The sequence below is a fragment of the Chenopodium album genome, chromosome 22, assembly GCF_948465745.1.
Source record: "Chenopodium album chromosome 22, dcCheAlbu1.1, whole genome shotgun sequence".
NCBI lineage: Eukaryota > Viridiplantae > Streptophyta > Magnoliopsida > Caryophyllales > Amaranthaceae > Chenopodium > Chenopodium album.
Window position 1 is genome coordinate 10,588,518 of NC_137855.1, and position 15,049 is coordinate 10,603,566.

The window sequence follows — 15,049 nt, forward strand, 5'->3', positions numbered from 1 at the left end:
TTAAGAAGATTGCATTACAGAACAAGCGACGGCTTGAGCCCAATGTCGCAACTTGGTCTTTACTTGCTGCGGATCATCTCCTGCAAAATTTTCATTATAACTTATCTAATCGTACGTATTATTATTACATAGGCCGGCTCACATGTTTAAAGGAAAACAATTTTATGATAACAATGCCAATATAATTATTGTATTGTCTATATTAGAGCTATTTACATAGTAATAATATGTTGCAATCTAGATTTTTTCAATATGAATTTTACGATTTAAACATACATGTATAAATTTTAAGTATAATTTTGTTACATAGAGCAACCTTGCATTGTATTAATCTTTTGTTATAACAAATCATAATAATAAGGTGTTGTAATTTCGGCCCTTAATATAATCAATACTTTAACATGCATGCTTTTAAGTAAATTTTCTATATGATTATTATCAAGCTTGTGAAATTAAATGCACTCAATATTTATTATAACAAATTGGTACTTAATTATAATTAATACTTTCGCATATAATTATAGTTAAGAAAAGATTAATGTGAAACCTGGACTGCATATTTTCCAAGAATCTTCACTTCTAGGACTATTTTCAAATGAGGAGGATCTTGCACCCATGGAGCTAGTTGATGCTTGGCTATGGGGTGAAGACAATGGACTCGGCGAAAATTGTCGATTAACGGCAAAGTACAAGTCCAAAGCTGGCAAGGTATTGCAAAGCTTTTGCCCATCCTCTTCATTAAAGCCAAATCCAAGCTCAATAGATCCTTTTAACTCATTTAAATCCTCATCTGTTAAGTCATCTACTTCAAGAACCAAGCTCTTTTTTTTCTCTTGTCTTAATTTTTGACGACGTCTTTTCTCCCATGCAACATCCCTATGTGTTTCACACATGGACAATTGCTTAGACAACCTCTTTTTGCTCTTCCAAAATGGAGGAGCATGGACTAGTCGTTGTAGCTCCTCGGACTCTGATGACTCGAGTGAGGAGGTATCGATCTTCAATGATGAAAATCGAGAACGATTTGTGGGAGGTGGTGGTGGAGGAGGTGGTGGAGAAGATTTTAATTTTGAGTCCATGTAAAGCATACTCATATTGTCCCAAGAATGCATGTCTCTAGAATGCATGAAATTAATATTACAACTTGGTAATAAGGAGGCAGATGGAGAAATTTGGTGTAGGGCCGTGGCAGCAAAAAGCTGCCGCGGCCTAATTAGAGAAGGAAAAAAAGTTGGAATGGCTGTTATGCCTAAATTTTAATTGATAAATAATGATGTCTCCGGGGAAATTGATTATACTACTACAATATTGTGTTGCTAGATTTATGTGAGAATAATGAGGGGTGAGGGCACAACAACTATCCCAACTAACTTGGGAGGAGGAGGAGAGATAGAAAGAAAGGGAATAATGAAGGGATTTGGAGTATTTGTAAAGAAGGCGTTAGTTGCGGTTATCCATTGAGATGTATATGTGCTACTACCATCCATTTTGGTAGCAATTATAGACAATTACATGTAAGGGAGTGTTAAATTTAGAGGGTGTTGGCATTGGAAACTTAATTTTAGGAAAAACTTCATTTAAGTGCATATGTTTCCACCTAATAAAGAACAAAATAAAACATTCCTATATGTAACATATAGTTAGTTATTCTTGTGTAGTATAATTTATTAGCATATACTTTTTTTTTTTTTTTTTTTTTTTAATATAGGCATATGATTATATGAAAATGCAATTAACCTTATAGCATACACGCACTCCTGTGTACAAAATAACCAATTAACTTAGAGTTTGTTCAACACACGATATTAAAATATTAAATTAATAATTGACAATAATTACAAAAACACACAATATTAATAGTAATTTTAAATTTTCATGTATCACTCAGTTGACATTAATTATCATGTATTGACGGTACAATATTAAATTTAATAATGGACACTAAAGATTTATGATGATTTACAAACCCAAATGATCGATTGGAATTTTTTCCCCTAAATTCAATGAACATACATAGTGGAGAATTTAAATTAATCTTGTATGAATAACCAATCAATTTTTATTTTTCTCGTAATTCTCACAAGTCTTTTTAGAGCCAAAATTTGATACTTTATAATTGTTTTGCAATTAAGATATTGGAGTTTATTTAACAAAACCATTAATGATGTCTTATAGTTTGTCATACAAAATGTTACTACAATTGTAAAATAATAAAATAAAAAACAAAACAAAACGCCATTGCATCTAATAGCACCATTTAAATAGAGCATGTATAAAGTAGACCTTTTAAAGTTTTAATGAAGGTACAATTCATAATCTCAGAGCCGGTTCTCATTGACCGAACTCAGCTGAACTGAACTGAACTTAATAGAATTGAACTGAACTGAATATTTTATAAGGGAAGGAAATTAGGAGCTGAACTGAATCGAACTGAACTTATTAGAGCTGAACTGAACTGAACTGAATATTTTATAAAAGAAGGAAATTAGAAGCTGAACTGAATTGAAATTATTAGAGCTGAACTGAACTGGATTAAATCGAACTGAAAATAAACTTATGAGAACAGGCCCTCAATACCCTATCATGTACATTCGAATATTCTTTGGAAATATAGCACAAGTTTGTGCCTTTATCATTGTGTTTAAAATTCTTTAAAAATGCGTTTATTATTATAAGGTTTTATAACAAATGGTACGATGATTTATTTTATCCTTTTTTTTTTTTTATGGTAAATAGATTAAAATTCATGCGTTAATGTTAGGTGTTATGTGGTGTTAAGTATTGATTTATACAAGTATAATATTTCAGTAAAATATTGACATTATAGAGTTGGGTGATAAAATAAAAGGAGGTGGCTCTCCGCCACTGGCATTCATGCATGCCATCCCTAACCACTAGGCACCTCCTTTTCGGCCTTTGCCACCGCACCTATAAGTACATCCCATTATCGAGTTAAATGAGAGATGATAAATAGTTTAAATGTCAAAACGGGTCAAGTAAAAAAGAACGAAGGAAGTAATTAGATTTCCACGCCATGTAACGACTAGCGAGGACTCGAGGGACCCGGAGTCATTCACTCATTTAGTCATTTACCATCGCCGTTATATGTATACTCATACAGTCGAGTCGTGCTACACAAAGCTAGAAGCATCGTTTAATCCTCTCTTTAAACTAAACTCAAAAAGTTGTTCTTCCCTCTTCTTCTCTGTACATTACTCTACTCTGCTCTGCTCAACTAGGGTTTTCTTCTTCTCCATCAATGGCTGCCGACGGTTCTGTAGCTCTAGCAGGTCTTCTTTCTCTTCCCCCTTTTCTCTCTCCTCTTTTTGCTATCAATTCGACTAATTTATGATTTGTTTCCATTGTTTTTTCTCTGATTAACAGTAAAACAACAGGTGCAGGATTTCTTAAATGCTGCTCTTACTGGGAACCTGGATTTCTTCAAGAGTATGTTTTGTTTTATCAATTTGGTTAATTTCATGGCTTATTCAATAAATTGATGGTGTGAATTTGGGCTTAATGTTTGTTAATTGTAGAAATGGCGGAGAAATTGGATGATGGGCAAGGGTTGTCGAAGACAGTGGCGGATGTTAAGGATGCTAATGATCGAACCGCCCTTCATTTCGCGGCTAGAGAAGGGCAGACTGAAGTTTGCAAGTATTTATTGGAGGAATTGAAACTTGATGTTAATGTGAAAGATGCAGATGGTATGAATGATTTATATTGTCAATTCTAATAATTGCTATTCAGTGCATTCGAAAAGTTTGCTTGAAAGTTATCGAATTATTCGTTGTAGATATCGTCAACGAGGGAAATTTTAGCAGTTTGGTTTAGATTAGTTGCTCAATGATTGTGTGTACCTCTAGTATTGAATGCAGTTTATTTTAATAAGATACATCTTGTTGGGTGATTATGGAATGGCTTTTTAGTAGTTGGGCATGTAAATCAGGACTTAAACTCGTGTGATGGTGCGATTCTGTCTTTCTTAGATGCCTAGCAATGTTTAATACTTCGTATATTGTAACTGGGGTGTAGGTGACACTTTCCTTTGGCTGAAACTGTTTTATATTATTAGCTAGTAATTTGGAATAATTACTCTAGAGATGTGCCCAATATGTAATGCTGTATATTTTAGCCTTTTGTTATTGTATGCAATTACTTTTGTATATGAGTTCGTTCTATGCTGTGACGTACTCCCTGTGCCCCTAAAAGATTTCTCCAAAATTGGATGTCCCTAAAAGATTTCCCATACCTTTTTTTGGAAACCCCCCCCCCCCACACACACACACACACACACGCGCCGCGCTCACTCAATCTTTCTCCTCACCAAAGGTGTGCCCACCCATTTATTCAAATTTTTTTTGACTCTTAAAAGAAGTAAAATTTGGGTTTGGGTCAATCTTTTAGGGATGAAGGAAAGTATTATGCAAGTGCATTAATCCCTTTGTTATTTTGTGCTGAAGATAGGTGTAAGTAATTAGAGAACTTGCAGGAGTATTTTAGCTAGAATTAAAAATAAACCAAAGCTTTCTTAGGTATTCAGACCATTCCTTTAATAGCTAACAATGATTGGATTTGAAGTACGTAGAATTGATATTATTCTCTTGATGGGGCAGGAGAGACTCCTCTAGTTCATGCAGCCAGACAAGGGCATATTGCTACTGTGAGTTATCTTCTTGATCATGGTGCAGATCCTGCAATTGCTAGTGATTTAGGGGCTACAGCTTTACACCATGCCGCTGGAATAGGTATGCTTTTGTAATATTTGTCAAACCATATTTCACAGGTAGCATGATAGAGATTGCCTAGAAGTATGAAGGAATTTTGTAACTTGACTAATGATTCTTCTAAGAAGAACAACCCTGTCCACTGCCTCTTGAAGTTTCTTATGGCTCCATGCTTTCAGTTTGATGTGTTCATTGGAAAGCTAATGCAGGAAATATTGAATTGATGAAAGTACTACTTTCCAAGGGTGCTCCTGTTGATTCACAAAGTGATTCTGGCACTCCGTTGATTTGGGCTGCTGGGCATGAACAAAAAGAGGCTGTAGAGGTTCTGTTAGAGCACCATGCTAATGTAAGTATGCAGCTGTTAGTAAATGTAAATGCCTTTAAGCTTAATAAAGCTGTATAAGGGCCTTGAGTTAATGCATTGTCAGCTTTCTCCATTGGTTTGATATCTTGATTGTGCATGTTCGGCCTTTAAAGTCTTCTGATCATGCTTTCTGCCGAAATGTGTTGCTTTCTTGTTCTTGAGATGCAATGTTCAATAACAATGAATTTTGCATGGCAACACTTAGTATTGTGTAACTTAAGTCTAAAATGTTCATTTATTGTACTTAGCATTTTGATAATTATAATGGTATGTTAGTTATGAAGCCCTAAACTAAAGATTTTTCCTTGACATAACATCTTCCATATGAAATCGTGTAACCCAGTAAAAGATTTATAGAACGGATTTTTCACCATAAAACCATGAATTCTCAATTTGTTCACAATATGCCCCCAACTTTCTAAAATTGACCATATTCCTCTCCATTTTTTACATGTGTACCCGTCAGGAATGACTACATCTGGTAAATCTGTTAGCTAAGCAATTCCTAATTAACTCTTGTTCTTTCTTCTATTTGCCTAACTTGTTACTCTATTAATTCAATTAATAAAGTCTAGTCAAACCAAGAAATAAATAAATTATGTGTGAAGTTAATTAGGGCTTAAAGAGAGATAAGGCAGATCTAGAATTAACCAGTAAATAATGGGTGAAAGTATGCCGATTTTGAGTTGACGCTAATGGTTATCTGGAGAGAAATGGAGATTTGGATGTGGAAGGTGAACCCCTTTGCTCTAGGCATGTCATGACTATATCTTGATGTAGGGAAGAATTTAAAGGCAATGATCACAATCATTAGATGTTACATCAGGATAGGACCTTTTGACATCAGGATGTTTCAATTCAATTCTCGAAGAGGTCCATGTTATGGTGTTCAGTGAGGCTCTTAAGAGTTAAGACTATGACTCAAAAAGAGCATGCATATCATGTTTGTCACTTAAATCCCAAAAAAAATCAGTTTAAGAGTGTGAGGGATTTTTTTTTTTTTTCTTCTGATAATCCTGTTCCGTTGTGTGTATAACTATGAATATGCTTGGAAATTAGGTTTAAGATGATTACTAGTACTACTTCTTTGAAGTAAAGTGGGTTAACTTTTGTGTTGCCAATAAAGTGGTGGAGGATGTTAGGAGGAGAGGTGAGAAAGGTGTAATCTTGGACTGAATTTTAAAGAAAGTTTGTGATAGGTTGAAGGTTAATAGATAAACGTTAAGAAGTGTTAAGGGTTTGGGAGTCAACGGAGACAAAATCTTGGAGGACTTTCACGATATTTGTGGAAAAATTCTGCATAATATCTCCCAATCAAAGTTTGTTTGAACAGGGATATGTTTGTGGAAAAGTATATCTACTTACCTCTTAAGCAAAAGAGATTAATAATATAAAGGGTTTGGGAGTCAACTTTGTCTTAGTCATAAGACACAATGGTATGGGTGATGTGAGTGCAAAGCTTATGGAATGGGACTTGCTGGCTTTGAAGGATGCCAAGTGATTTGTTAGTCAACTTGACAAGTCTAGTTACAAGATTATGCTTGATGGTTATTCTTTGAAATTATCAAGGAAACTACAATTGTAGCTTATGGGCAAGAACTGGAATACTGTACACCACAAGAATTGCAACAGAGGCGGTCATGAGGGAGCTAAAGCTTCGCAAAAGGTGTTTAGTTGAAATGCTATGAGTATTGGTCATTGGAGGAGAATCGTGGTGAAAAATTCAGTGCTCTGTGATGAATATTTATTTGAAAATGAACAAGGTGAAGGAGGAGGCACACAAGAGTGTTGCACTGACAATTCTAAGTGGGGCAACGCAATATGCTAAAGTACGGAGTTGGATGATGATGTGCTCGGTACTTATGAGGTTCAATGGATGACTCTTGTTTAAAGCTTTAAACTAATCTTTAGGGGAAGATTGTTTGAGTTTGATTAAATCAAAAGATAAGTGGAATGTTGTATGTAGCCCTAAGCATTTAATACACTCTTGAAAATGGTATAAAATTAGGAATTCATGACCAAAACACGCGTAAATTGGTGTAATTAGTGTTTATATTTTCATGATTTCCTAACTTTACACGATTTTCTAGTGCGTTTTTAATGCTTATATGTAGCTCTAAGGGCTATGTATAACATTTTCCAAAAAATAATTAAAACAATGGAATGTAAAGCATGTTATGCTGATAAGTGCATGTAGATATACTTTTTCTTAAGAGGTAAGTAGATATACTCTTGATACAAGTAATCCTCAAATTGCATTTCCAAAAGTTAAATAATACGTATTATCTCCCAACCAAAGTTTCTCCCTCAAATTTTCCACTTCCGTTGTTTATAATATATATAACCACCAATGCTCACAACTTTGATTTCCAACACTTAAATTTAAACTTTAACACTAAAGATTCAGCCTTTGACTTATCAATCACAAACAGCTAATTTACCAACAATCTAAAATTTCTAACCCAAATCTACACTCTAATACACTTATTAGGATTTAGAGAGTGCTAATTTGTAGTTACTTGCAATTAACTATAATTAAGGGAAACTGTAATGATAATGCAAGAGAGACACGGAAAATACTATGATAACTACCAAAATGTACTATGGATAATCAATGGTGATTTACAAGCATTCATTTGAGTGGAATGCTCCCTTATTAATCTTTCTTCTGTCTCTGGACACCCTAAGGAAATTTGTTCAAGAATCTAAAATCTAGCCAAAACCAGCTACTAGGGGTTATTTATACTTGGTTACATCAAGCTTTAATGAACTGGTGGAAATGTGATGCATGTCCAACTATTCCAGGAATCCAGGTGCGTGCCAAGTCTTAAAATGCCAACCAGTAGCTTCTTCGGATCTCTGGAAACACAAGCTGCATGGACGTGCAACTTAGCACTGTCTCACCAAATTGTGCATGGATTTGCTCTCCTGCTGCTTCAACAATCCAGACTTGCTTTTGATCTTTTCTGTTCCCCTGAAGCCATCCAACCTGCACTAATGTGATTTCAGGTTATAGGACACTTTTTTGCTTTCCGTTGACTTAAACCCAAGCCAACCATCCTTATGCCCTCCATGCTTGCTCTGAACTATCTCTATTAAGCCCAATAGCTGAGTATTATGTTACATGGTAGATCTAAATATATATGATTCTCATTATCAAAACAATAAGATTAGTGAACTTCAGATGATTTTGGGCTTTCGAAATTGAAGGAAATTAGCATACTTTATATTTACACACTCTGTATTCCTGCTGTATAGTATAGTGCATGTGATTCATGACAGCTTGCCTGTTTTGTCTTACTTGCTGCTTGTGTATTTTTTTGTAGAGCTGAAGTGTCAGTTTCTTATAGGAGTTTGTGTAATAGATCAACCTAAGGAGGGGTAGTATAGGTATTGTACTAATATTAGTGCACTAGGTTAATAGTCCTTAGTATAAATAGAGAGGGAAGGGAAGGAAATAGGTAGGCAGGAATTTGGTGAGAACCTTTTGGAGAGTTATGGCCTAAAGCCATTATTGGAGAGTTGTGAGCTGAACTCACTATTGAAGATTGATAGCCTTAAGCTATTAAATCATCTTTTGTAATCCTTCCATCATTATCAATCAATCTTAAAGCTTCCATCTTTTTAATTCTTGCAACTTACAAAAATCAGATTATCTATATTATTCAAAGAATCAATCTTTCTCTATAATTTTACTATTATTTGCACGAGTAAGTAAGCAAAAAACACCAGTTCATCACAGTTTGTAGTGTATAAGTCAGGCTAACCTAGGTTGTAGGACATTGGGCCAAAAAAAAACAGCGATCAAAAATTGATTCTGTAAACAAAATGCGGTGCACTCAAAACACAAAATCAAAAACAAAAGTTTCAATTTCTCATTCAAAACCAAAATTTTCTCAGATATTGTTTCAGAGTATTGCTGTACTGATGGCATTGCTGTTTATAATTTTATATGATGTGTAATTTTGTATCATTTCTTTGCCCTTTGTTTGCTAAGATTGTTCCTTCATTTCAGTACAGTTTGTGATTTTGTTTTCCTTTCCATGCATCCATTGAGAGTGATTTATGAGGTCAACACTCATAGATATTTGGGCGGATCATGATAATCAGTGCATTCCTTTTGCAGCCAAATTCTGAAACTGATGAAGGTATAACACCATTGTTGTCATCTGTGGCAGCTGGTTCACTGGAATGCTTAGAGCGATTAATTCAGGTCAGCTTGATGTAGTTTGTGAAGTTTGCTTGTACAATGGTGTTCTGTTAGTGTGTTAATTCATCATTATGGGGTAGGCCTCCCCCCACCCATCCGGCCAACCCCCCCCACACACACACACACCACCACCACCACCCCCACCGGAAAAAGATACTTGAATAGCTGAATTATAATCCGGTTCCGCTAAACTCAGTAGAACTGCTACTTCCTATGTTGTTTTTTAGTTGACACATTTTGAACATTGTCAGTTTGTCACTATTCGCAAATTGTAGTTTGCCTAGCTTTTGTGATTTATAGCTATGATAAAACATAGTCATGTGGAATTTTGTTTGAGTTATGCCAACTGTAAATTTTAGGGTATCAACTTTTTACGAATTTACGTGTTGATAATTAGTGATATTAATTGTTAAATTGTGCCTTGTCAAACGTCATAAAGGATACATGCCAACTGAAAAAGAAAGAAGGAAGTACTGTTTTAGTTCATCCATTATTGTTATTCTTCTGCTTACTTTACTTTGTCCAGGCAGGGGCAAAGGCCAATATATCTGCAGGTGGAACGACACCATTACATATTGCTTCTGATCTTGGTAGTATCGATCTTATCAATTGTTTATTGAAAGCTGGAGCTGATCCGAATGCTACAGACGAGGTGAAGTCAACATATCTTTTTAATGTAAACTATAGCGGTGTTGTTATTTATTTATTTATTTTTATTTTTATTTTTTTTTGCTTTTGGTATATTTTCTTGGTCTGGATCGTTCACTTGTCATATTTTCTGATGTACTTCATGCTTACTTTAAAATTTTCTTAAACAGGATGGCCAGAAGCCAGTGCAGGTTGCTGCAACACGAGGGAATAGAAGTGCAGTTGAGATACTACTTCCCTTGACTACACCAGTTCAATCTATTCCTAACTGGACAATTGATGGAATCATCCAATATATGCAGTCTGAAGCTCAAAAACAAGAGGTACCCTTCTTCTTCCTATCATGTCCGCTTCTCCTGCTGTGGATAGTTTGGAAACTAACCCTTTGTGATTTTGTGGGGGTAAGGCAGTGAGGCTGTGTACATCTTAGCATATGCACATTAACCTGTACAACTTTGTGACCTGGAATTTTCAATGCTCCGTAGGTTTTAGAATTTAGGCTTCAGTTTTCACCCAGTTTAAGGTTCTTACAAGCGTTATACCCTTTCTTGGTTGTGGTGATACAATATGATTATGGGGTTGCAAAAGGGGGCGGGAGGGAGGAATTGGTGTAAAGTGAGCCAAGGAGCCGAGTGACGTGCCTGCGCATTCGTCATCGAGGATGACCTCGATCCCACCAAATTTGATTCCAAAGTTTGTATCTTTATTGAGCAGAAAGGGAGTTATTAAGTGTTTCTTGCTCAATCTCTCAGTTTTGTCAATTTGTGTGTGCTCAAGATGCTGGCTTTCCATTTTCGAAACAGTAAGTGGTTAGTTAGGGTTCTAGGTTTTGAAACGTAACATGCTGGCAGGTTGCAACACTATGAAATTCTATTTTTGGTTTAACTGGTATTGAAGATGGACCAAGATCAAGGGGGAGCAAATAATGAATTTGCTCATTTGTCAGGCATTTCTACTTATATTGTAGTGGCTATAGGATTCTACCCATATTGATTCAGGGTAAGCCTTGCCTTATAGAAATTGAATGTGGCATGAAGAGGTTGACAGAATCATGGTTAAAAGTGTAGTTTGAGTGATTCTGCTTTTGCTTTAGTATATTGAAGTTTATTTAAAAGGCATATCCTTGGTATTACTCGTGGAGTGTACTGTTGCATCACTTGCGTGGCACTTTTTAGTGTTCATGGTCTTATTTAATCCATTTGTTGCTTTTGTGTCTTTTTTTCATCCATCATTTGCCTAAGTCTTTATCTATTTTTTCATTTTTTGAATATATACCATTCTAAATTGTTGTTAGTTGTATTGTTCTACTTCAACTTGCTATCACTTACTAGAGCAGGGATTGATTTGCATTGTTATTGTAGGAGCTTGCCCGAAGTTTCAAAGAACTTAATTCACAAAAGAATACCAACTTATTAAGGCAGGATATGCCTGAGGTACATTACTGAGCTATCATTTAATATTTAATTATTCCCTGTTCCTATTAGTATTGTTCTTTTGTTATGGAACTTCTGGTTCATTGCCCCCTTAGCATGACATCAGATACTGCTTGAGTGCCACTTTTGCTCTTTCTTTGATTATTTTTCATCTTTAAATTCCACCTGTGACATTTTTTGTATTTTCCTATGACACTTAAGGTAAGCATATAAAATCATTTTTTTTTTCCCATTGCTGGTGAATGGTATTGAAAAGTGGGAAATGGAAAGAATTGTCCTTTTTTTTTTTTCTTTTTTTTTTTTTTTTTTTTTTTTTTGCTGCCAGTAAGCATAATCTCAAACAGTCATGTTGCAAATTTTTTTATGATTATGTACTACCTCTTTTTCTTTTTATTTCACCCATTTGACTTTTCATGCTTGTCGAGGCTTAAATTTTACCATTTGTATCTTAAATAGTTCCTCCATTCTATTAATATTGCACCACTTGCCTTTTAAGGAAGTTTCACAAATATTGCACCACTTGCCTTTTAAGGAAGTTTCACAAATATTGCACCACTTGCCTTTTTGGGAAACAAATATCTCTTTTCACACTGGGAATACCCACTATACCCTTACTTTTTAACACATGTTTCTGTAGTTTCTGCTTACAATAACATGGGCAATTTTGTATTTTTCCTCTCTTTCCTTCCACTACAAAAAATAAATAAGTAAAATAGTTGCGCCCTCCCCCTGTGATGTGATATTAATAGAGAGAAAGTATTCGATAAGAAAAAATTTACTAAAGTTAATATTCATAAACTATACATTGAGATGATTCCAACACAATCCCTCATATATATGTTTTTTTTTTTCTTATACATAAATCACCACTGTTCACCAGCGCAAAAAGTCAAAATGGTAAACTATAAAAATTGGAGTATTTAACTACATAAGGAAGTTTTTTTTATGTTGCTACTTAAGAGTTACAACTACATCGCTCTCATAGTCTCATCTCAAATTCTTGCCACATTCATTTTTTAGGTGGCTGTAGTGTGCTGCCATGCCTGCCAATCATCTGAATATTATGGTTTTTTTTTGGAAGTTGGGAGTTTTCTCTTACGTCAGTCGGCCCTATATTTTCTCTCTGGAGTTTACATTTGTGGTGTTATGCTGATGTTACATGTTTACATGAGTTTGGGCAAGCTGTTTTGTACTTTGGTTTCATAACTCTACTGACATATTGTATTCAAATTAAAAGGTGACACCTGAGGCAAAGCAGAAAGCTGCAGAAGCAAAATCACGAGGTCATGAAGCTTTCAATAGGAAAGACTATGCATTGGCTACAGATGCATACACACAGGTAAAGTCATGTCATTTCTTGTTAATGTGCATAACTTGTATGAGTAATTTTTTTTTATGTTATTTAAATTTGATATACTATATCATAATCCAGCTTCTGCTATTGAATCTAGTACTTTGTGTCTGTGTCTTCATAATTATTCCTGTGTCTTCATAATGTACTCAGCTGCAGTTTTTAATCTTCTCTGACCTGAGATATACAGTTTAGGCTGCCTGTCTTGTAAACCTGTCTGATACTGTCATATGAATTTTTTTAAAAAAATCTTTAGTCCTCAAGGAACATGCTTGGCATGTTTTTGATAGCACACAGTTAACTTGTTCTCAAGCCCCTTTCCATAGCTAATAACTAAGGGTAATCAAAATTGTAGATTGCTAGAGGAGGTTTTGTTTGAGGTTAATTTCTAGTTTTCATTATGGAGCTGTTCTTAAGAAAAGGGGATTAGTGCAGGTTTATCACTTTATCCTAGGTAAAAAGGTTTAAGATCACTTATCAGGTCTTAGTAAAGCATGAGGTAAGAAACACTTATTAAGAGTTTTGGTACTGGAGATGCCTTAAGGAAACAGTGCAAATTTCTGATGAGCTACTCAAGTTGGGAGGAATTATATTTTGGGATGACTTATGAGTTGATTCCTGAGTTTAATTCATTGCTGCCTTCGTTTTAAACTACTTTTAATTTCAACTTAATAGGCCAAATTTGATATTTATGGACAAATCATGCTTACTTTGTCATTTGTTTTATATTATGTGTTGTTGAAACAGAAAAATTATTTCTAAAAACTACTTGCAATAAATCTAGATGATATTTTCACATCTGTACACTTTTTTTTTTTTTTTAGAAACTTATGGCGAAGGCTGGTAAGGTTTGACTATCAGAGTCAGATACAAGCTATTCTTTAAAGTTTTAACCCCAACTAATTCTTAGGGGCTGCCTGGAATGGGTGTAATGGGAGGGGAAAAAAATACATGAGTAATAATTCTGGAATTTTTAAAAGTTTGGATCTAGGGTAATTAATCAATGGGGTAATCTATTTCTCCAAAAAAGGGGTTAAAAATTACCCACCTCCCCCCTAGGATAACAATTTCCCCCGTAAAAAAATAAGCACCCCCCTCTTCTATACTGCATCTTCTTCTCCCCTGCTAATCTGCTATGTACTATCTCCTTCACCTTCATATCCCTCTGTCCATTTGAAACCGTCGCCGCCATTGTAGCCACCTGAAGGAAGCTGCTAGCCGCCGCCATAGCTCGGCGAATGACGAACAAGTATCGTGAATCGGACCCATTGGTTGAAGAGATTTTTAAACAAAAGGTTGGGGCTTTTGATCCTTCAAGTGAAGCGATGCTCGTGGTGGTCTCAAATCTATCAACGACATGGTGGTTGCCGCCGAATTGCCGATTGCCATGAATTGGTAGTCTTTACCCTAGGATTGTTGCCAAACCTTAGAAAATGAATTATTACTCTTGAAATCAATGCTCAAGTAGAATATACCCCATTAGATATCACCCCCTTCATTATTTCTGGAATTCCAGGCATGCCCTTAGCATCTACTTGTATAAGTCCTGATCTGATAACATTTTTGATGGGTTTTGATGATTTGACAGGCTATTGATCTAGACCCTTCTGATGCCACATTCTACTCGAATAGAAGTCTCTGTTGGTTTCTCCAAGGACAAGCTGAGCAAGCACTGGCTGATGCTAAGGCATGCAGATCACTTAGACCAAACTGGGCCAAGGCTGCCTATCGTGAGGGTGCTGCACTACGTCTCTTAGAGGTATATTCCTTAGTATATTATTCCATTCCAAAAACATATGTTAAGACAAAGCTTCCTATAAGATCAGATTTAATCCCTTCTCTATGCTATTTTAGAGGTTTGAGGATGCTGCAAATGCATTTTATGAAGGCGTGCAACTTGACCCAGAAAATAGGGAGTTAGTTACTGCTTTTAGGTAATTTCCAAGTTCCTATTCGATCTTCCTTTTATGTGGTTCTGAAGTTTATTGGTCTTTCTGATCTTCAAAGTGATACTTTAGTCTAATCTATGTCATTGCCAATATCTTGAATTCATGATCTTCACAGGGAGGCAATTGAGGCTGGGAGGAAACATCACGAGAGTAATCAAGCAAAATAAGCAGTGTTGCGGCATTAATGTACCACAATTTTGTTCATAGGGAGAGAAGCTGCGAATGATCCAATACTTCGTCTATGTATATCTGTGTTTTTTTAACCCTTGCTTCAGCTTCTCTCAGTAGTGCTAACAATTTTGCTGTCCCAAGGTGTGGTTTTTGAACATTTTTCCAGAATATTATATTGATCATTATTTTAGTT

General features: G+C 35.4%; 2 protein-coding genes across 2 annotated transcripts; one reads left to right on the plus strand and one right to left on the minus strand.

Moving 5' to 3' along the window:
- On the minus strand, window positions 1-1,094 carry LOC145603936 (uncharacterized). The gene is made up of 2 exons (XM_081659903.1): window positions 548-1,094; window positions 1-80 (listed from the first exon to the last, which is right to left on the minus strand). Exons 1-2 carry the CDS (start codon window positions 1,092-1,094, stop codon window positions 1-3), a joined length of 627 nt encoding a protein of 208 aa, XP_081516029.1.
- A 2,046-nt stretch (window positions 1,095-3,140) lies between these two features.
- LOC145604779 (uncharacterized) lies at window positions 3,141-15,049 on the plus strand. Its single transcript, XM_081660731.1, has 13 exons — window positions 3,141-3,290; window positions 3,385-3,447; window positions 3,537-3,707; window positions 4,617-4,748; window positions 4,937-5,076; window positions 9,221-9,307; window positions 9,831-9,956; window positions 10,123-10,275; window positions 11,314-11,385; window positions 12,623-12,724; window positions 14,325-14,495; window positions 14,591-14,670; window positions 14,801-15,049. Exons 1-13 carry the CDS (start codon window positions 3,260-3,262, stop codon window positions 14,850-14,852), a joined length of 1,380 nt encoding a protein of 459 aa, XP_081516857.1. The 5' UTR covers window positions 3,141-3,259; the 3' UTR covers window positions 14,853-15,049.